This window comes from Gasterosteus aculeatus, chromosome 7 (assembly GCF_964276395.1).
Source record: "Gasterosteus aculeatus chromosome 7, fGasAcu3.hap1.1, whole genome shotgun sequence".
Classification (NCBI taxonomy): domain Eukaryota; kingdom Metazoa; phylum Chordata; class Actinopteri; order Perciformes; family Gasterosteidae; genus Gasterosteus; species Gasterosteus aculeatus.
This window is the reverse complement of record NC_135694.1, coordinates 3,728,636-3,750,446: the sequence shown is the minus strand read 5'-3', so window position 1 is coordinate 3,750,446 and position 21,811 is coordinate 3,728,636. Positions and strand designations below refer to the sequence as shown.

Sequence of the window (21,811 nt, the reverse complement as noted above, 5' to 3'; positions counted from 1 at the left end):
ACTTTAATGTATTATTTGCTGAGTGGTGAGGCTCCTTTTTATTAGGGGAAACCCTAATTCTTTAAAAGAAAAACTCCCAATGCAGAATTGAGGTAAACTTTCTTCTTAACTCATTCAATTCATTAACTGCGTTTTGCTCAAGTGCAAAGCCTAAAAATCAATCCATCAGAAGGCATTCAAACATATTCATTTGTCTTTTAAATGTCCGTTCTCTGGTCTTTTAAATGTCTTGGTTTCACAGTGTGAAGGTGGTCTCCATCATTAAGATGTCAGGTGGGGGCTCGATGCATTTTTACTGAATATGTGATCACGGTACGGAGAGAGACACAGCAGTCTGTGTGATTGTTGGAGAGCGGAGCGACGAGCAGATGCGTCGGCCCGTGTGTGAGTCTCTGTTTGAGGATCAACGTCAAGCGGTTATTTTGACTGCTCACCTCTCGTGGAGGAGGTTTGGGGGGGCAGGTGGGAGGGAACCAGGGCCTTAGACTAGAATCAATACGCGCCTTAAAGTGGAAATGTGGATAGCAATCGGCTGTCACAGTAGGAAACAATGGGCCGTGACCCTGCTTGTATTTGCCCTCGAGGTCTTCCTCTCCACATGCTTTCTGTCCAGTTAGATAACAGGAAAAGAAGCAGGAAAGAAGCCCATTTGAGTCTGAATAATTCCCATCAGGGTTTAAAAGAAAGGAAAGTGGCAGACGGAGGAGGATTTGTCAAAGTGAGAGCCGGAAAAAAAAAACAGTGCACGCCTCCCTAATTCCCATCAGATGTTGTCGAGACTGGAGCCCCACTCCGCTTATTAATCTGTTTTAACGGTTTAATTAACAGCAGGGAGCAGACTGCAGAGTCGGCTCGGCCCGGCTCGAGGAAGGAAGGACTCAGCGAGGCGCTGCAACCGCAGCCGAGGACCGCTTCCCCTGTCTGCCTCTCGCTCACGCTGCAGTGCCTGATGGGAAATGAGTCGGCTATTTTCGCGGGCGGACGCCCCCTAATGCCTACGCAGCCGACGCGGACCCACAGTGCACCGCGCCAGAGGAACATCTGTCGGCCGGAAAAGCGTCGGTCGGCTAAGCCCCCGTTAGTCTTGTTCGGCTCAGTTTTGGTTTTTCGCTAAGTGGTGCGAAATGCCCTCGTGAAGGTTTTTTGAACAGTACATTCACTGATGGTTTTATTCCCTAATAACTCACAAGGCTCTTTTGAAGTAGCTGTGGCTCCAAAACCAATTAGATTTGCGGTGAGGGCAGTACGTAACCAAGAAACCCGTGAGTACACTCAACAGGCTCCCTGCTGTTTTCGCAGAAAAATCCCGCCTCTCACTCCTAATATTCTGTTGCTTTAACCTCAACGAGCTTGGCCGAAAGGAGGTGTTTGGTGAATTATTGGTACGCTGTCTGCGTCGGCGCTTGCCAGGCCGGTTTAGTGGCGGACGGTCGCAGCGCTCCACTTCCACGGTGAGACATTCCTTTGGCTGGAGTGGGCCTGTCAGCCGGCGTGTGGCTTCAGGTGGTCTCGCTGTTCTGGGCCCAGAGCTCGGAGCGGTATTTTATTCATTCGGGACTTTTGTTTCCTCCCATCCAACAGGCGCATCTGAGAATAATACCAGAGAACCTTCCGGCTCGGTTGTTGTCGTTGGCCGAAAGCGCTCTGTTGGAAACGCCATCCAAATCCCCGCAGCGCACAGCAGTCTTGTTTATGAATCCGCCGGCGGCCAAGTGCAACAGCCTCTTCCTCAAAACACGACTGGAATCCCGGCTGATAGAAGCAGGACGATGAACCCGCTTCCTGCGAAGTTCGGTTCACTCGGCTCTGCTTCGCAGTCCAACCTCACGCTCACAATATCTGCATCGCTGAGGATCCCTGCAGGAATGGGGACATGGATGAAGTGTTTGTGGGGACGGGGGGGGGGACATGTTTTCCTCCTGTCACATGATGAGGCTTATCAGCCTCTTCTGTAGCACAAGAAAACGACAGGGAGTCTGGACAGTGTTGGCGTGCTGTCAGGCCTCAGAACGCCTCTGCTGGTGATAGACGGGAGAGGGATTTGTTTTCTCCTCCATCGTTGCCATCAGTGCTTTCAGCTTCCCCCCCGGCGCCTTCGGTTGCTCGATGTGCCGAGGCTCTTCTTGCTCTCCAAAAAGAAACCTGCTGTTGGTCCATCGCCATCGTCTCCTCCGCTTGTTGTTTTGATAGACGTCCCTCATCCTTTCTGAATACACACAGTTGAAGGAAATCCCGATAAAAAAGTCATCTACGGGAGCTTGTAGCAGAAAAACACAGCGTTGGCGTGACACGTGGCGGCGATGAGCTTCAAGTCGACCCCTGAACACGTCACACATCCGTCTGCGTTTCCTCACGTTTTTCGCCAGCAGTCAGTCCGTTCGCTTTTACTGTAAATATTTACGATCTCGATGTGAACGGCCGAGAGATCCCGGAAGGGGAAGCCTCGATTAAACCGGGGAATTAAAATGACAACAACAAGAGGTGGAGTTTGTTAAACGTTAAGGCCCATTAAAAGTTTTGAAATAGGAGGAATGCGGCAATCGTTATTTATCCTCCCCCCTCTGGCCTCGTCTCCGGTGTAAATGTTTTTTTTGTGTGTTTTGATGGGGATCTCCACCTCAGACCCTCGCCGCTCTGCAGCTCCTCTCCTTTCTGCACTGTCACACTTACACACCAGTGTACACTACGACGCACACCTCCGACCCATTAAAATATAAACCACATTCAAGGATCTGACACGTTCCAGATGTCTGGCAACAGCGCGTGTTTATATCACCTGAGAGAGTGCAGACGCTGCACACTGTAGACATAATAGATTACAGCATTGGGCCTTTAAATCTTTGGACATTAACACAAACCAAAACATGCGGTGAGAAAACTATTCCCAATGAAAGGAAAGCTAGATGTTCCTTTACTGCCGTCACAGCAGAAGACTCGCGGCGCTTAATTTGTTTTTGTTTATGTGCCACTCTTTTGCCATACATTATCTTGTGCCTGATAAGGGTGTGTTTCAATTGTTGCTTGCTGTTTATTGTGATTTTTCTAGAATGTGGTCGAAATATTATTAAAAATTGAAGGGATCTTAAAAATAATGAGGTGCTAAATAACAGACCAACAGGCCGAAGTATAATTTTCAATACAATCAATGCAACTATTGTTTGGCTATTCGTATCAGCATCTAAAGTTTGCTCGTGATCGATGTTCAGCAGACGTCGCGGCAAACTGCCCATAAGGTTTTTCGATTTGTCATGTAGGCAGCGGGGGCCTGATGATGTCACTGGAGGTCAAACACATTTAACCCCCCCGTGGACTCGTGAACTCAGCCAGTGATTTTCCAGACACTTTGTCGTTGACCCTAAACGCCGCTGACACCGGCCCTCTTTCAAAAAGCAAATGTATTTCTACCAGAGGAGCAGGATTTGTCCAACACGTTACATAAACATGCGCATAAAGACTCTCTATTTCCTCCGACTGCAGGAATGCCGATCCCCACGGCAACGATAACCACAGCAGACTCTCCGCTTCTGTGCGCCGGCTCCGCGTCACTCCTTGTTTCCCAATGTACTAAAAGCTTCAGTTGCTCAACCTGGATTCCGGAATCCGACCACAACAAGCAAAGGCTTTTTTTGTTAGGAGGGTGGAGGGGGGGTCAAGTGCCACTCCCCCCCTCCCCTGACTGGCTCAGTAATAACAATTATTCATATGGAACGTATCTGCGAAGCGCTTTTCATGCCGTAACGTGATATGCGGCAGTGTTGTGTTAATAAAAGTCGTACAAATGAACCATCAAAATGCGCAGAAAGAGAGCGAAAGGGTTGAGCTTTTTTTCGTGTGTAAACGTACCAGTGAAACACCTTGAGGCCTCGTGGCGCTCAAACCGGTTCTCATAAACTAACATTATAATTTCGGGGCGGGGGGGGTTTCAGTGACAGATTATTACTGACATTTCATAAATTCTCCCTCCCCCTTTTTTTCCCTCCAAATAAAGCGTCAGAAAACCAGGTTAAACTGCCCAGCTGTTGACAATAATCAAGCATGAGCACGCAGGGCTGGTCCAGTCGGACGTGGCGCCGTGTTGTTATGACATATAGAGGTGATGGCGAAAGCTATAAAATACAAAACCCAACTTCCAATAAACCCAAGTAATCCGCTAACAGGGGAAACGTAAGACGGAATCTTTTAGAAATGTTCTGAAATAACATTTTTTAAAAGAGTGAGAGCGGCCCTCAGGTGCTTTCGGACAGTCTTTCATGTCATTTGTCGTTTGATGTGCTTTTTGCTTCCGAGCGGATTGTGCACGTCAGTCTCTTTAAGTACAGGCCGCGCTGAAATCCACATCAGTCCCTCAGCGGCACATGTTTCAGCCCCGTTCCACCCGTCCTCCCCTCATTAAACGACACATATAGGTCTGTAAAAGGCCCTAATTGATGACTACTGCTGCTGTGTTTGTGGCACGGGGGATGCTGTAAAAGCAGACGCGGCTCGTGTTATAAACTGAGGCCACTATTTGCGCGCGTGTGTGTGTGTGTGTTTGTTAGGAAAATAGACCAGAGATGAAGGGGCAAGGAGGCAGAGAGGCTATAAACCGGCCTAATAGCAGCACTCTCTGCTGGAGAGCATGAAAAACACAGAGGCGTGAAAGCGCCGGCGATGCGTAGCGGAGCCTCGCTGTGTCATTAGCGCTCCTCCACCGCCGTCCGGCCTTCTTTCCACCGCGCTGGTCAATTTGTTTTCCTTAATACTCTCACCTCTCCGTCTCGCTCCTGGTGTGAGTATTCAGTCCAGAACCAAATATAACAGCTTTAAAACAGGGTCTTTGATTTGTTATGGAATAGGGAGGTTTTTCATGCTTCATCAGTTATCTCATTTTTGTTTCAGTCGGCACAACTGTCATTAAGAACAAATTTTTTTCGGAGAATCAACTAATTTAACTGAACATTTCCAGATCTTTTTACGTTACTGTCTGCAATTTTCCATTAATATATTTACTATTACATGAACGTCTTTCCCGCATTTCGCACTGAGAATATTCAAACTTCATGGTGCTTCTCTCTCGCACATAATTTAAGATGACAAATGTGCCCACTGGGATCTAAGGTGGAAGGACTTTCTCCTTCAGCATCTTAAGTGCTTTTTCAAGGCCTTTGCCCTTCTTCAGATCCAACACGTTTGTCCCTCTCTGTGACCCCCATCCATCTTGGATATTTTCACCGACCCTCTCCGGCGCTCTTTCAGCTCCCGCCCACTTCCTTTCACTTCCCGACCTTCAAACTCTCTCTAATGTGTGTGTGTGTGTGTGTGTGCATGAGCTGCTGAGTGAAGTCTCTTCAGTTGGCTGGAGGTGATGAAGGGGGACACACGGGACGTCAAAGGTCACAGGTTAAGGACGGAGGAAGTCAGCAGCTGGCGGCTCTCTGTCCCGTCCTCTCGCTCTCGACTCCTGTATAGACAGGCGGCTTCTTCCGCTCCAGCGGTTTTTGTCTTTCCGGAGAAGCGGTGCGTGCGGGACCATGATGTCAGAGAGTTGGCAGAACCACAATTTATTTTCTGTTTGTTTGTTGTGACTCTTGACTTTTGTTCAGCCTGCACTCAATGTGGAACTCTAAATCCCACCAGGAGACTCCAGCTCTGAGGCTAGTTTTGGAAACTGTGGGCACCGTGTGTGCCCTTTTGCATCTGACAACTGGTCCTCCATCCTTTGATTTTGGTGAAACGGTGACAATAACAATGGGAAAAGGAGCGGTAAACTGGGCCTTTTTGTGTCCCGAGCTCGCTGAGCTCAAACCGAGGCCTTTCATCACAACGTGACATCGGTAATCATGCACGCCGGACCGGCGACCGACCTGTGTTTTTTGCACAATTGTTTAGCGGTTCGCCTCGCTCACCCGTTGAATCCCAGTGTTTCCGGAGCCGGTAATAAGCAGGCGGAGAGGACAGTCTCTATCTAGCAGTTGCGGTGAAGTCATTTTCCCTCGGGGGCACAAGGCTGAATAATAAACAGGCAAATAACTGCAAACAACCACACTTTTGGGACGTCCGTTACCCCCCCCCAAAAAACTCCCGGATGGAGGCTGTGTAGGTGGACAGCTTTGCAGCAGCCAAACCCACCCCGACACCTCCCCCTTTCTGCTCCACAATCCAGCTGGAGAGCAGACTGGACTTCAATGAGACTCTGTCAGTGTGATTTAGAGCATCCTGTCATTCCACAGGGAGGATGCGATGATTCCCAAAGCCTTTTTTTCTGCAGGTGAACCATGTTTTGAGGTCAGAATGCATGTGACCCGCAGTAAACCCAGGCGGTTCTTGGTTCCAGTCTGTGATTCTGTGACAGCTAAATGCTTCTCCAAGTGGAGCAGAACCTGAACCGGGTGACTGGTGGCCGCCTGTGTGGTTTTTAGAAATGTATTTAATTTGGTCCCAGCGGATTTGAAATCCCAAACCTGCTGCTGAAAGCTTCCATGATAAATAGCTGAAACTTTTTTTTTTAATTAAAGCCGGGAACTTACCCATATACATTATGCTCGGCGCTTGTTGTCGCTGTGGTCGACCCGGCGTCACAGATTGATCCTCCCTCTCCTCCATGATGTCATGACCTTGTGAAGTCCTATGCGGCCATGCCAATGACACGCTGAAAGGTAGACTGATGCTCGTGCTTTTCCTCTTACGGTGGGTTGTCACGGACAACCATAACTGCAATAACTGAGGGAGGAGGAGGGTGGAGGGTGTGCATATAGCGTGCCGGAGTTAATGTATATATACAGTGTGTGTTTATCTGAACTGAAACACCAACTTCTTTGTGCCTCCCTCAGGCCCCTTTTCCTTTCTTAATGTATGTTTGTTTTTGCGGGGTAGACTATACATTTTAAATGCACAGTGCAAAGTGTCTATTTATGCACCTCAAACGCTCATGGGAAGTCTCAGTCCGGAGCGGAAAGTTTCCTCGCATGTGAGCATAGTTTTCGCAGTGAAATACGCTGGAATTTAAGGCCTCAACTTAACAACATTTCTGGTGTGAGAGGCCCGATTCAGCAGCCCTCAATATCGCTGGACATCTTCAACGCTCCATTTATTCTTTCATTATTTGTTCCCTCTGCTTTCAAAAATATCTGGTTTGGGTTCAATATACAAAGTGGCAGTGGATCGTGTGTTTGTGGATTTGTTGTTTCTCTGTTTGTCATCGCGGCTAAATAGCCAGATGTTCTCGCTCTGCCTGTCCTCCTCTCGACGTTTCCGTCCCAGTCTTGATTTTTAGGCCCAGCTAATCGAACACAGCCTCAGAGACCCGAGAGATTCTCGTGTGATAGCAACTTTGGCTCCTGGCACAGACGCGTCTGCCAGGTCAAATGACCTACTTCTTATTAAGAGAAAGGACCAGATGAGCTGCCCCATGCTATTTGATCCTAAAAGAATGTCTGCTTGTGGGGTTTTTTTTTTGTGTGGGACAGCAAAGATAGTTAACTAAACTGAGTTCATGCCTTAAAGAGGAACTCAATCCTCAGAATATGTTTGCAGTAATCCTGCATATGTGGAAATAGTTGTACTAAGTGTTTTTGGCTTCTTGGCAGCAGCCAGAAATCTGATAAGTTGCCTCACTACCTTAGCTGATACTACATAACACACTGACATACTGACACAGGCAATAATCGTCGGGTTGCTCTTTTGAAGAAGGCAAAGCAGACGGTTGAGGGAGTCAAAGCCGGTCGGCTTTTCCCAAGAATGATGAAGGAGACGCCTTGTAATTTACACATCCAAGTTGATCTGTTTGTCTCATCTCCTTTCAAAGATGCTTTTCCTTTTTTGGGCCGAACCGCAAAATGTTGTTTATTAAAGTAATATTTCTCTCTGTTTGTTGATTTGAAAAAGAAATAAAAAAAACACGTTTCCAAAAAAAGAATTGGAAAAGTATGAAAGCCTGTGATGTTGCGAAACATCATTTGACTTCATGATTAGTTAGCGTTGCTCAAATGTTGCTCTAACTGCAAGTCAACAGCGTGTGATCACAGAGGCTCTTTCCTCTCCTGAGGTCATTACTGCCTACAGTAGTTCTTTGACCAGCTGCTGTCCCTCCACACGGTTCCTACCAGCCCAGACACAGCAGGCTCTTTCTGTTTTATGGTCCTCTGGCCCGCTGACAGTCGACTTCCTCCCTCAGCGAAGGCTCCGCAGCCGTAGGCAGCAACTCCATCGGATCCAAACACAATTAGTTTCGCTTTGGGGTCTGACTTTTGGCTCCAGTCGTGGAGCAATGATACATTTTAAAGGAAATTCCCACTGGTTTTCCCTCCTCATTCTCCTTCCAGCTTTTCCGTTGTTCCTTTTAGCTTCATGGCTGCTCGCTCTTTCATCATTTATCCCTTCCTGTCCATCCTTCCCTCCTCGCCCTAGTCGCCAGAAGCCATGTCTGGTCTCTCCAAATGGCGTGCGTGGGTGTCTTGTTTGTGCGCGCGTGGGACCACGCATCCGTCTGTGTGCATTTTCTACCTGCCAGCACATGCAACCTGCCAGGAAACCAAATATTATATATATGTTCTTCGGGAATTATTGTCCACATTAAAAAAAAAAACTAGACTTCCTGTAAACCTTCAAATTAAGCTGTAAAACAGATTCCTACGCTCTTGAACAGAGGGACACTTTTAGCTCTCCTACGTGAGGGGCCTCCTCTGAGTTTAAAGGACGCGGGAACGAGAAACGTCATCGGCTGCTTTTCTTATCGAATGGAAAGTGACAGACGCACACTGTCTGCACCACAGCAGGTACACCACACCGTGTGTGTGTGTGTGTGTGTGTGTGTGTGTGTGTGTGTGTGGGGGTTTGATGTGGACTACTGGGTGCATATTATTGCCAGCAGCCAGTGCTTGCTTTACGGTTGGTTAACATCTCCTGGCGGACCTGCTGCCGGGTTACAGCTGGGGACGGGGGACGGGGGACGAGGGACAGGGGGGGGGGGTTGTGGTGGTTAGAGGCCAGGCAGGCGGCAGTGGCCCAACAGTGGAAATTCACACCTGGCCTTTGGGCCTCTGGCTTAGCGGCGAGTAAATGACTTGCGAGGAATATAAGTACTATGGATTGTCTGTACAGGACGGCGTGTTACTCAACCTGCCTGTTTAAAAAAAAAGAAAATCAAAGGTAACTTAAGCGATAACTCATGAACTGGAGCCCTCTGAACAGATGCTATCAAAGACTGTTTATAAAGATTATAGTTTGTCTCCACTGAAGCGATAGTAAAGCTCATTGCTAGGGGGTTAGACATGGTATCCCATGTAGACTCAAGCTTTTCTGCTATTAGTTTAAATGTAGTATAAGTGTTTAAATGATGTGTGTGCGTGTGGTTTGAGGCCGTTTATGATTTCCTCATTTAAAAAGCACAACTCCAAATAAAACAGTCTTGAAGCAGCTTTCTGAAGCTCCCCGTTTCTCTGGAGCCGGTTCTGATTTGAGTGCAGCGGCCAAATGTAATCTGTCAATGAATCCACTTCATTTGATCCACGTGGAATCAATACAATTCTTTGTAATTCTATTGGTGCAGTCTGGAGTCATTTTAGGACTATTATGATGATATGAGATGTCATACTGTCATCTGTTTAAAAGGTGGAGCAGAAAGCCAATTGAATTGTCCAGTAGATAAAGAGTGAAACTAGTATAGATAATTCATTTTACCTTTCACCTACTCAATAACCACTTTCCAAAGTCATTTTTTTTTCTCGATTTCACAACCGGTAATTTCTGCGGTCTAGTAATGTTTCTGCTGCTTGCTCCTCCCTGTCTTGCCGTAAAGGCAAAGTAAGACAAGTTTAATTGTACATTCAAAGTGCTTCAGATAAAACCATTAAAACGAAAAAAGAAAAAAAAATTACAAACTATTAAGAGCATTGATTGAAACAAACACACATAAAATCAATGAACAAAGTTCAGATGGAATAAAAGTTGCAGTGAAATAAACAGTTAAAAGCCTCCACTTCATCCTTGAATCTGATCTGACTGAAGTCCGAAAACCGAAAAGTCTTCGGTCTTAACTTAAAGCAGCTGAGATTCTCAGCTGAACTGCAGCGTTCTGTGAGTTTGTTCCAGATGTGTGGAGCAGAAGAAGCGAAGCTGCTTCCCCGTGTTTGGTTCTGAGCAGCAGGTCAGACGTGCTTTTTTTCCGCCACAAAACAGAAGTTTTTTTAGAAACAAGCGTCCTCATCAAGACACACGAAGCACGCCGCGCTGTTGAGAGACACCGTTAGTGTTTAGAGTGGGAACAGATGTTAATTGGACTTTGAAAGAGGTTTCCGCACTCTCGGAGCACTTCTGGTTTCCCTTCGGCTCTTTGCAAATCTGAAACGTCAGCGATTTCTCCCCACAAATGTGTTAATTAGCAGAGTGTCTTTGGAGGTCAGACTGCCGATGAAATCAAAAAAGTCACCGGGGAAAGCCGCCCAGGGCTGTGGGAAACCACAGCAGGCGCTCGTAATTACCGTCTGACATCCGGTGGACCCAACCGATTAATCGATGACACGACCGTGAGTTAAACTCCCCAGAGATCTTTTCTAAACTCCGACTAAACACGTCTAAATACCGACAACACAACGCAGTCATCAGAGTTAACGGCTGTAATTTGTTTCTGCTGTTGGATGAGCTTCATTTTGAAAGGGTTTGGATTCACAGGAAAAGAAATCAGTGCCGTGGAATAATCGCTTCAACTTCGGGGAGCAACTGATCTTATTTCCCTGCGAAAGTGCACCAGTAATCTCATTGAATTATGGGAATTACAAGCGTGGCAAATTGCTTGTGATAGCATAATTCAAATAATCATCATCTGGCTTTTGGGACGTTACATCACGGAATGTAATTCAGCGAATCGCAGGTTTCATCGTTTAATCCGTAATTTATGAACAATCCCACGGTAAAGTAACCTTTGAACCCAGATAAGGCAATGCGATGGATTCAGTCATTCATTTTCACTCCTCTGCAGCGCTTAGTGATGCGCCGAGTTGATTGATGGTGAATGAAAGAATGTTGGACGGCCTTCGTGTGACCCCTGCCGCTTCATCTTTGCAGCGTGTCCTCTGATCGGACTCAGGTGATGCTAATAGGAAACATACTTTGTTACTGTGTGTGTGTGCGAGCGCTCAAAGGTGATCAAAAGGGTTTCCTAATGCAGCCCACGTGTGGCTAAACTCGTAAACCGTTCTTTGATTGCCGCATTTCTTTGTAAAAAATCCTTTCCCCTGCTTGGAATAATTAAGATGCCGAATGAAACTTGTCTCTTTTACCTTCCACTATTAAGATCGTTTTGTCCTTCATGCAACTTTTTCCACCATCTCATGTCCAGAATATGATCAAAGGTTTTTCATATTGACGTAATTCTCATCCAATCTTTCCGTCCTGCCTTCTTCTAAAACACGTGTTTTAGTGTGCAATCATTCGTAACCCGCAGTATTTTCCCTCTGCTGTCCTCTGCTGTCCTCTCCTCGCCTCCCTCCAGCATGTCCGCCGGCCACCTATAAACCAGAGGGGACACCGGGAGGCCTGAGCACCTGCCTGCTGTGCCCCGACTCGCAGCACACCTCCCAGCCGGGCAGCACCTCCCTCAGCGACTGCGTCTGCAAGGAGGGCTATCGGCCAATCGGCATGACCTGCCAGGGTGAGACCGTCTGTTTCCATCTCCATCCCGACGCTCGCGTCAAGTCGAGTGATTCGGCGAGCATCCTGTTCATAAAAGCGTTTTGTTTTTGTTTTTGTCTTCACTATTTTAAACATGAAATGTTTAGTCTGAGCTTTAATGCTTCCTGATAGCTGAATGCCGAGTGCGCCAGCATTCAAAACAGCATGACAGCAATGCAACAATTAGGCTTAATCAGTTATTCGGCATAACAATGAACAAATGAAGAATATCTTCGGCCTCGTGAGTTTGTGTACATTGAATTGTATGATTGTTTTTATAAAGTGGCGACATGGGAGAACATGACTATGAATCGACTGGAACAGAATCCCTGACTCCCTGAATGTGCTTCCAGTAATTGAAGTGTTCTTCTCATTCCTTAAGGAATGAGCCAGTGATTTCCACACAGCAGTTCTTCTGAACACACAACGTTTTCATTAGTCATTCCTCTCATGGTCTGCGCTTTGCTTTCTCTTCCTCCCTCTGTGTACATTGGGGGCCGATGTTTGACAACCTGTAATTTTCTGCGTTCACAGTTTTTTTAATTAGTTTTGATAAAGAACATAAACTTTCCACATTGTCAGCATTTCACACCAGCAGACTTTCTGTGTGTGTGGGTGTGTTATCGTTATTCTCTCATCCTCTCCTTCCAGTGGTATATTGTCCGGCGCTGTCTCCTCCAGAAAATGGCTTTTTCATCCAAAACGTATGCAACAACCACTTTGATGCGGCCTGCGGCGTGCGCTGCCAGCCAGATTTTGAACTGCAGGGAACCGGCATCAGGCTGTGCCAGGCAGATGGCATCTGGTCAGGGACACCTGCCAGCTGCAGAGGTGAGCAGGAAGCAGGCCGCGCCTGATGCCTGGAGAATGTTGGCGTCATTTGATCTGACTTATTTTTCAGAACACTGCCTACGATGCGACGCCACAAGAATAGATTTTGGGATATTGCATTTGATTTTGAAGCACTGAAGACTTTGTTTTGTTTTGCATGACACATTGACATTGTCTTACAATACAATACTCCAGGATGTGCCCAGCAGGTTCCTCTCACATTTACGCAAGTTCAAGGCCAACTCGTTGCGAGTCTCCAACGAGCTCGAGTGAGACCGTGTGTGGCGGCGTGCGAAGATTTCTCGCCATGTTTTGAGATCATCTGTGTTTAGACTGAACAAAGAATCAACATTCACTGGGAGACTACTGCTCTCTGCTGGGCCAGATGTTAGAAGGAGGGAAGGAAAGGTGGGGAGGAATCAAGTGAGAAAGCGAGAGTGAGTTTCACGGAGGACACGCCGAAAGGATGCGAGGAAAGGAAAGACACGTGAAAGAGTGTGTGTGACTTCGATAAAGGAAGAGCGAGTTGAAGACGAGATAATGAGGAAAATTGTGTGATTCATAGAGATACCAAGACACTGAATATCCAGGCGTGTGTGTTGAAGACTCATAGCCGTGGCTTTGGGTATATATTTGCTGAGTGTGTGTGTGTGTGTGTCTTTGCGTGTGTGCGCACACGTCTGCTTGTATGTGTTACACTAAGTCGAGCCTTCGCCACATACTGTCGGACCTCCCAACTAGCGAAGCCCTGAGGGAGGGGGTCTCCTCCCAACCCGCCTGCCTGTCTTTGGGCGGCGATGAGAAATAACACACCAACACACCCTCTTACTCGACCTCAGCATAACTCACAACGGGCACTTTTATTTTTTCACAGCGGCTTTGACGTTTTGGGTTAAATGATAGGTCCCAGGTTGTAGACGGTAATGATGATGGTTCTGTACATTCCTGCTGTGGATTTTCTGCTTTCTGCTCCTGTTGTGATTTATACACACTAAATGTGTTTATAGGATACACATACTCATATTTGGCACAAAGATATACAGTACTAAATAAGCTTTGCCGTAGTCATGTTGAAAAAGCATACAACTGGTCATAGTGCAGGATTTTTTTTTGTAATTTTGACATTTTCATAGGCCTCTAAATTGCTAAAAACAAAACATCAAGTTTGGTTGAAATTAGTTCAACACATGACGTGGTTCCAGTGAAATATAGAAGTCTACACATATTAGGTCCTTCTGTTTTGGGGGGATTGGATCCTCATGCTTAATCTTTTTTTTTCCCCCGGCAGTTCGCTCCTGCCCGCCCCTCGCTCGCCCCCCACACGGCTTCCTGAGGTGCAGCGATGGCGGGCCGTCCCATAGGGCGGAGTGTCAGGTGGGCTGCGAGCGAGGCTACCGGCTGGAGGGAGACGCCAGACTCACCTGCCAGGCCGACTCCCAGTGGAGTGGATCCCAACCTCGGTGTGTGGGTAAGCCTCACCTCCAGACCTCTCCACCACTGTGTGTGACCTCCCGATGATGCCGCCTCCATTATAGTATCTCTCTCTCTCTCTCCTCACCACGTGGTCGCAGTGGGTTTGTATCAGTAGGCATCATTGAACACATATACGTACATGTACAAAATCTAAAACAAAGGAGGCTCCGTGATTTAATGTAAGAATGTTTTGTTATGAGGTCGAGTTTTTTTAAATACATAAGTTTAATGTACATGTTGCATAAATCCTGGTAGAAATCTACAAGGTGACTCATTCCATTTCACTGTTTGGCATCGTGCGGATCTACGTTCACATATATATATATATATATATATATATATATACATACACAAGGTTGATTTTCTTTCTCAAAGCCTGTAGTGCATTTAACTTTAAAACTCCCATTACCTGTTTAGCTTTTGCTCAGTGACTCCTGTCCGGCTGGGAAAAAAAACAGAAAGCTAATTGGGTATTCCTATATAAAACCATGTGGCATTACCGACATATGTAAACACACATGCGAACACGCACTCACACGCGCACCGTGGTTAAACATGTGGTCTGTATTTGCACAGAGCCTCCCTACAGGGTCCACAGCAGAACTACGGCCGCTGCTTATACACGGGCACACAAAATTACCCACACACTTCAGAACTGATAGTTAACTTAAAATAGTTGCGCACACTCATGCCCTCCACAGGAGCACGCAGGCACACGACACACACAAAAAGGGGCCGTGTGAGAGTGTTTAGCCACAAAGCTCCGGCCCGAACTGACTCACTTCCAACCAACGGGGATAGCTGCTCTATTTTAAAAACTACAACCGGTCGGCTTCCGGGAAAATCTCTCCGTTTACTGATAACGACCGGCTCTTTCACCCACCGAGCCCCAACTCGGATGCTCCTTTATTCCCTCTGTATCACAGCTGCGAGGTATTTGTGTGATGGAGCCGGAGAGAATGGGATCTCTCCGTCATTACGGGAAAGCCCAACTGGCCCGCATCCCACAAAAAGGCCTCCAGTGGATGAGCCCTGTGGTCAGGGCGTTCTTAGGATTGATTACCGACCAAATGTTTGTTGTTTTTGGTCCAGTTTGTGATACACAACCCCTGTAAATAGCTTTATTGTTGGCATTTATGGTTGAGCCAGCTGGGAGTGAGATTTGATAACATTCGGGTAATAGCACAGGAAACGTACTTTTGATCGTTGGAAAGGTTTATTGGCCTGTTTGCTTGTTGGCTTTTATGCTCAGACCCGCCGTATAGTCTGATACTCTCTAGATTTGTTTGTTTCAGCAATGCACAATAACTCTAAAACATTTTCAGTTCCTTGTGAGAGTGGACAATAAACAAAAGGTCATCAGTGTCATGAGTCATCAGTCCAGTCCGACCGGCTGTTGGTCAGAGGAGGTCAGGTTCATCTCTTAGTTCCTCTCTTTCTCCTCAGAGGTGCGGTGTCCCCCCATTGTGGCCTTGAAGAACATCGTGCTGTCGCCCTCCGCCTGCGGGAAGAGGACAGTGTCTCCGGGCTCCGCTTGTCTTCTGACTTGTCGTCGAGGTTACAACCTCCAGGGAAACAAGAAGGCGGCGTGCACGAGCTCTGGAAACTGGACCGCTAATGTCCATCGGGCCGTCTGTATAGGTAATATGTGTGTGTGTGTGTGTGTGTGTGTGTGTGTGAGACATTTCTCTGCTGGGAGAAAATACAATAAATATGACTGGTTTTCTTTCTTTTCTGTGTCCCCAAAATACAGCAAATATTTCATTCCATTATAATCATTACACGGTTTTTAGAGCGCTCTGACTGCAACGAATGCTTGGCAAATGCTAAAAAAAAGGATGATTAGAAAAACCCGATTGTTACAGACGTATCTGGTTGTACCTGCCGGCCAGGTTTCCTTCCTTAGGAAGTTCATTAAAATGGACAAAACTTCATTTCACAGGGTTAGAACACTTGTTTGCTTGAAAGACGCTCACTACGTGGCCGGAGATGCAGTTCTAAAAGAAAAAAGGGCCGGAAACTGGGGGACACACGTTTTTTTTTCCATTCTCCGCTCCCCCCCGTCCGTATTTTTCTCCACTTTGTGAACGGTGGGAAATGGTCGCTAACTCAAACCACACCGCGGCCCGAGCTCTGGTGTCTCGCCCCTCCGCTCCGACTGGGCCGGACATCCTCCTAATGGACTGCAGCCCTCCAGATGCCTCGCAGGTGAAGCAGGTGGCGCGGAGCGGCTTCGGCCCGCCTCTTGGAATGTCCTCGACCTCCTCATTTCCTCGCGGTGAAAGTCTGCTAACGAAGGAAGCGCTGTCGTTAAAGGGAGGAAGAGGTGCCATAAAGATGAAAACCAAGGGAGAAATGGGGCGGACGGCGAAGCCAGAGGGGAGGATGAGTCATCCGTAGGTGTTTTATAATGGAGAGATGATGATTCGCCCCCCCCCCCACCCCCCCACTCCCCACTCAGGTGCAAATGGGCTGCAGGAAGGGAGATACTAAAAGGAAAACTTAGATGAGATAGAGGAAAGATGGTGCGCTGCTGCAACGTAGGCGGCACACTTTGATGAGACCCAGAAATGAAAAGTTAGAAGAAGAGTTGAAAAGTCGTCTTTGTGAGCTTCTGGCTTCTTTCGCCTCTCACTTCACGCAGATGACACCCAACGTGAAATACCGCTCCCCCTGTTATGAAGACGAATGGAGCCGATTGGAGCTAAGTGTGTTAGTGTTTAGCAGAGATGGATGACTAAGTGGATGGGTCATCGGGTGCAGATGGGAGCAACTCTCTTACACAACGCAACTGGCACGACTGTGGTCGATGGGTGGGAGACTGTGCTCGTTTACTGCAGGCGTGAACTGAGCTGAACTGAGCTGAACCGAGCTGCTCAGGAGCTGAACTGAGCTGAACTGCGCTGAACTGCGTTGAGGTGAGGTGAGCGGCTATGGCTCCACATCGTTGCGGCGCAGAATGAGCGAAAAGGAGGGAGCTATTCATTCCATGGCACAAGATTTGTTTACATTTGCACCCTTCGGCCCCGGATCAAAAGCTGGGTTTTCGCGCTACTTTCATTGTTTTTCTCCAAGATAATCTTGAGCTTGTTAATGTAACTTTATTGCTGACAGATCTCCTTAAGCTCACAGATGGGCTTGTTGCAGCCAAGATTCCTCGTGATGTTCTTTATAACCAGCGTTATTAATGTGATCAATAGTCATGTGTACTAATAGGTCTTTACGTATATACGTCACTTAAACATTTACTTAGTGGGACTCCTCCGGGTTTAGTTCCAGAGGCAAAGCAAGCGACAGCTTCTTCTTGTTGGATTTAAGTTTGAATATTCTGTTTTACTGATTATAAGACCAAAGACATATTTTTTAATGGCGCATTGCGTGTATCACAGGTCACTGCACATCTGTCTCCATGTCTCCTTCCCCGTATGGCCTGATATCGAGCTGGTGGATGGAGAGAGTTCAGTTGTGTTACGTTTGTGGAATTTTCTGTCGCTGGAACGATGATAGCGCCGCTTAATTCAGTTGAGAGCAATAACCAGTGTGTGACGTCTCGTGATTTAAAGAGGTCAGATGACATCATAAATCCGCCTCCTCAGTGATAACAAGGAGCAGGCGGAGGTCAGTGTATACGGAGTGAACATCTGCAGCATTTAAATCTGACTATGTAATAAGATCAGATGGAAGCAGATGAAGCATTTCGCGGCGTTCTGGTTCTCATCCAATATCCTGCTCTCTCCATAAAGTATAGGCTTGTTCTTTCTGTCCGTGTCTCCAGATGCTGAACCACCGGGGATTCAGTGTCCCAGCAACATTGTTGCAGAGACGGATGAGCGTCGCAACACCGCCAACGTTAGCTGGAACGTCCCGATTGCCTCCGATAACTCTGAAGAAGAGGTTTGATAAAACTACGTGCTCAGTAGTCACAACTACGCAGTATTTGCTTTTAACATTTTCATATGTTAGTCAATCATAAAGAATATATTCCAAAGTGGAAAATCAGCAACTTTAAAAAGCCGAAAAACTAAATAATGTTTGGAAATGATGTCTTTCACTGACTTTGACATATATCAAATAATTTGCAGAAATTGATTATTTCAGGATTAAAATGTTTCTTTTTTTTAGCGAGTCAACACTCTCAGATGTAAGCTCGTGTTTCTCCTTCCTTCAGGTGGTGGTGCAGGTGAAGCCGGTGTACACTCCGCCCCAGCTGTTCCCCATCGGGAAGGAGACCATCACCTACATTGGGACCGACCGCTCGGGGAACCAGGCCAACTGCTCCTTCACGGTCACGGTCATCGGTGAGCTCATTCCTCCGGCGACCAATGTCTGCGCCAACAAAACTACTTATATACTTAGAAAATATTCCACACGCGTGGAGACGTCTCATCTGAGGTCTCCGGAATAACGGCGGCGTTAGCTTTCTGGCTCTCCGTCTGGTGTTTTGTCTTCTGCTGGCTCAAGTACACACAGCTGCGCTGCGCTGTATACAATATGCGTCGGATGATTGATGTCACATTTATATGTCCGTGGCAGTGCTGATAAATCGTTACTTAAGCGTTTGAATGCATTTCAACTATGGTTGAAAGAAGAAGAAGAGACGTGTGACGTATTTCGTTGGCGCGTTTCAGCACCGCGAGCCGACGTCTCTTGAGCCGATAGCTCCAAAACTAAGCAACTCGTACTAATATATATCATATTATTATACATCTGTGTGTATCTAAGGCGCTCACCAGTAACGAGGACGTCCTCCTCCAGCAGGTGCCAAACAGGGTGAAGGCCGAGGGGGAAACCCGGGGGTGTCCTGTGTCGACCGCTCGATAATCACAACAGTTGGGGCGGGTTGGTGGGGTGGGGACCTCGAGCATGGTAGCCGTGAACATTTCCATATGTTGTTATGGTGTAGCGGTTCTTTATTGGAGACATGTGTGCTCCCGCCGCCCCGACACTCTGTACGGCTGTGTAGAAAAAGTCCCATCACAAAGTGTTTCCTTGACGCGGCCGTAATCTGTTCCAGTCTCTGGAGATACTTTATCAACCGTTAAGCGACTGATATGTTTTATGTTCACAAATGCGCCGTGTTTATTGTGCGTTTCCGCCGTCTGGTCATTACGGGCCGCAGTTAACGGCCCTCGTGTCGCTCTATAGATACGGAGGCCCCGGTGATTGACAGGTGCAGGTCGCCGCCCACGACCCAGGCCACAGACACGGAGACGGCGGCCGTTTGGGAGGTGCCACGGTTTTCCGACAACTCAGGTATGTCTGGTCCACCTCGTTCTCAGACGGCAGCACCGGGGATGGTTTTCATTCTTTTGCTCCTCTGTTCCACTCGGCTCCCACCCTCCTCCTCCTCCTCCTCCCCCGATGATGGTTATACCGGGTCTTTTCCGTTCGGTGCCTGGAAAAGGGGGATCAGGAGAGGGCTCTGTGAGTGCATGTGTGTGGGCGAGTCGCGTTAAGAGACACTGACCAGACAAATGGTCAAATAGCGAGAGGATGGATTGTAATTGTGTGCGCGAAGGCAATATTTTCTGTGTCTTTGAGTTTGAGTTTGAGTTGTCTGTTAATCTCATTTATGTTAAAAGCTGTTTTTTTTTAGAGAATTTTTCGCACAGTGCTTGACTTATACGGAGGTTCACCATTGATTCCTGACTCTGATAGTACCAACCTGCTAGTGTGCTGGACACTGCTTAGTGTTTGATAACTTTCCCACACAGTATTTGTACTCAATTTCGGGGCAATTTCAGTTTGTAAACGTGCTAAGATATCTTTATAGTTTTGGTCAATAAAATTGTTACAGTTATCTAGTGTGGGACTGTTAACACGTTTCACTGCTCAATCTAGCCAAGGGTTGAACCAGTTCAAGTGTTAAAAAAATGAACACAGATGTCTTCCAAGTGATTCTTTTATTGCACCTCTGCCTCCAAATAATAAATCCAGACCACATAGCAATGCCTTTTATTCTAGTGCACTATAAAAAAAATGGTGCTGCTTTTCTTGCTCCAGAGGTCAGGGAGTGCACACCGGCTCTGGTGAGGATTTGATTTCTTAATACGGCCTGGGTCGCCCTGCAGGGTTCACTGCGTCTATGCTCAGCGATTCAGGCCTGATCCTGCGCCGAAGAAGTGCATCAAAAGCCGCTCTGCCAAATGGACTATAACTACCGTAGAGCAGGCGGACTTTCTCCTGGCGCTCTAGCTGTAACCGAGGAGCCGTGGTGGTGACAGGCGACAAACCAGACTTTTCCAGGGTACCAGCCCACAGACAGACCCGTGTAATTCCCTGTCTCGGCCCATACGCACACACACACAGATAAATTACACACTCAATCCTCGATCTTCGGCCCAGCGTACCTGTTGCCTACCTGTCTGCAGAGCTGCTCCCCCACCAACCACGCACTCGTCTCACACACACACACACATCCACCGTAATAACGGGCTGCCGCTGCGGCGTCTTTGTGCCGCACGACGTCAGCCCAGCGCTGGTACAACGTCAGTGTTTTGTTTTCCAGGCCCACACCCTGGTGCCAGCGCTATATATAGTAGTGACTCCGTAGACACACGCATTAAAACGCACACATATTCACAAAGGCTATTTATAAGGGGAGACACCAGACTCCATCAGGCCAGCCCGGAATGGAGTTGGAGGGAAACAAAAGGTCAATCTCCCAGTTTCCCCGCCTTTTATTATTGTGTGTGTTTCTCACACTTTCAGTCCAGATGTTTTCCCAGTTTTTCTTTTGGGTTTTTAGCCTTAGTGTGGACATTTGGCGTTTCTACACATGCAAACAAACTCTCTCTCTCTCACACACACACACACACACACACACACTCACCACCACTGCCTCTCCCAAGACTCTTTGCATCACTCTTTTCACATTCCGTTTTCCTTTTCAAGCCAACCAGACTGGAGCCGTTTTCCGTCACCAATCCCAAGAGATGGATTTCTTTTTTTACTGCGGTGTGATGCCCAGACGCACCATTCCCATGTCAATGTATCATTGTTTAAGTTAACTTTTGACCACGAATGACTCATTTAGTCCTGGACGATGGAAAAGAACAAGACTGCCCTCTGCAGGATTACCGCAGGTACTTTTAACTCAAGAAAACATTCTGAACTTGGGTGATCTTCTACGGCGTTCATCTTAATTATGGTTTAAGCACTGCTGTCCCACCTACGTTTCAACATCCACTCGCAATTTTTCACACAAAATGGTCATAATATATGAACAGCACTGTAACCAACACTTTTGTGTCTCTCTCAGGTGGTCGCCTCACTGTGACCAGCAGCCATACTCCAGGCTCCGTGTTCCCGGTAGGAGAGACTCTGGTCCAGTACATCGCTACTGATGCTGCAGGAAACAGCCGCACCTGCAACCTCACCATCACTGTGCAAGGTGCAAACTTTTCCTCGGCTGTGTATTCTGTTAAGCATCTGCATCTGAAGAAAATGTTGCTTTGTTGTAAACTGTTGTAAACACATAAATATGAAGAGATATCATCATCAAACTTGAGGCATTAAACGCTGCGCGTGTCCGTCCAGGGACGACCTGCGACCAGCCCTACATCCCAGTCAACGGGGAGTTTGTCTGCTCTGAAGAAGACGAGGGCGTCAACTGTACACTTCACTGTAAAGAAGGCTACAGCTTCACTCAGGATGCAGTGCACAGCTACTTCTGCGCCTACAACGGCGTGTGGGAGCCGCCCTACTCTCCAAGCAGACCCGACTGCTCAGGTACTCGTAGCTCTCATTGTGCGGCTTGGCTCTGAGTTATTTTGGTCTCGCCTGCAGTGCGCCGTCACATTACTGCAGAACATATAAAAAAGTGTACCTGCACAAAGTCCTTATATGTTGGTGACCATTC

The 21,811-nt window shown here is 47.3% G+C and overlaps 1 protein-coding gene and 1 long non-coding RNA gene across 4 annotated transcripts in view; one reads left to right on the top strand and one right to left on the bottom strand.

Moving 5' to 3' along the window:
* Window positions 1-21,811, top strand: part of svep1 (sushi, von Willebrand factor type A, EGF and pentraxin domain containing 1) — a 60,201-nt gene that overhangs the window by 19,202 nt on the left and 19,188 nt on the right. For 2 of the 3 annotated variants that reach the window (XM_040183077.2, XM_040183076.2), the window contains exons 4-12: window positions 11,468-11,626; window positions 12,298-12,477; window positions 13,766-13,945; window positions 15,397-15,591; window positions 17,726-17,844; window positions 18,119-18,248; window positions 19,096-19,203; window positions 21,212-21,343; window positions 21,490-21,681. In XM_040183077.2, coding sequence (XP_040039011.2) covers window positions 11,468-11,626; window positions 12,298-12,477; window positions 13,766-13,945; window positions 15,397-15,591; window positions 17,726-17,844; window positions 18,119-18,248; window positions 19,096-19,203; window positions 21,212-21,343; window positions 21,490-21,681 — 1,395 coding nt within the window. Of the gene's footprint in view, window positions 1-11,467; window positions 11,627-12,297; window positions 12,478-13,765; window positions 13,946-15,396; window positions 15,592-17,725; window positions 17,845-18,118; window positions 18,249-19,095; window positions 19,204-21,211; window positions 21,344-21,489; window positions 21,682-21,811 lie in introns of those variants that run through there. The other variant, XM_040183078.2, reaches the window with a different exon arrangement.
* LOC144410229 (uncharacterized) lies at window positions 15,148-19,345 on the bottom strand. Its single transcript, XR_013468160.1, has 2 exons — window positions 18,681-19,345; window positions 15,148-16,239 (listed from the first exon to the last, which is right to left on the bottom strand). It is a non-coding gene; the product is annotated as an uncharacterized LOC144410229 (long non-coding RNA).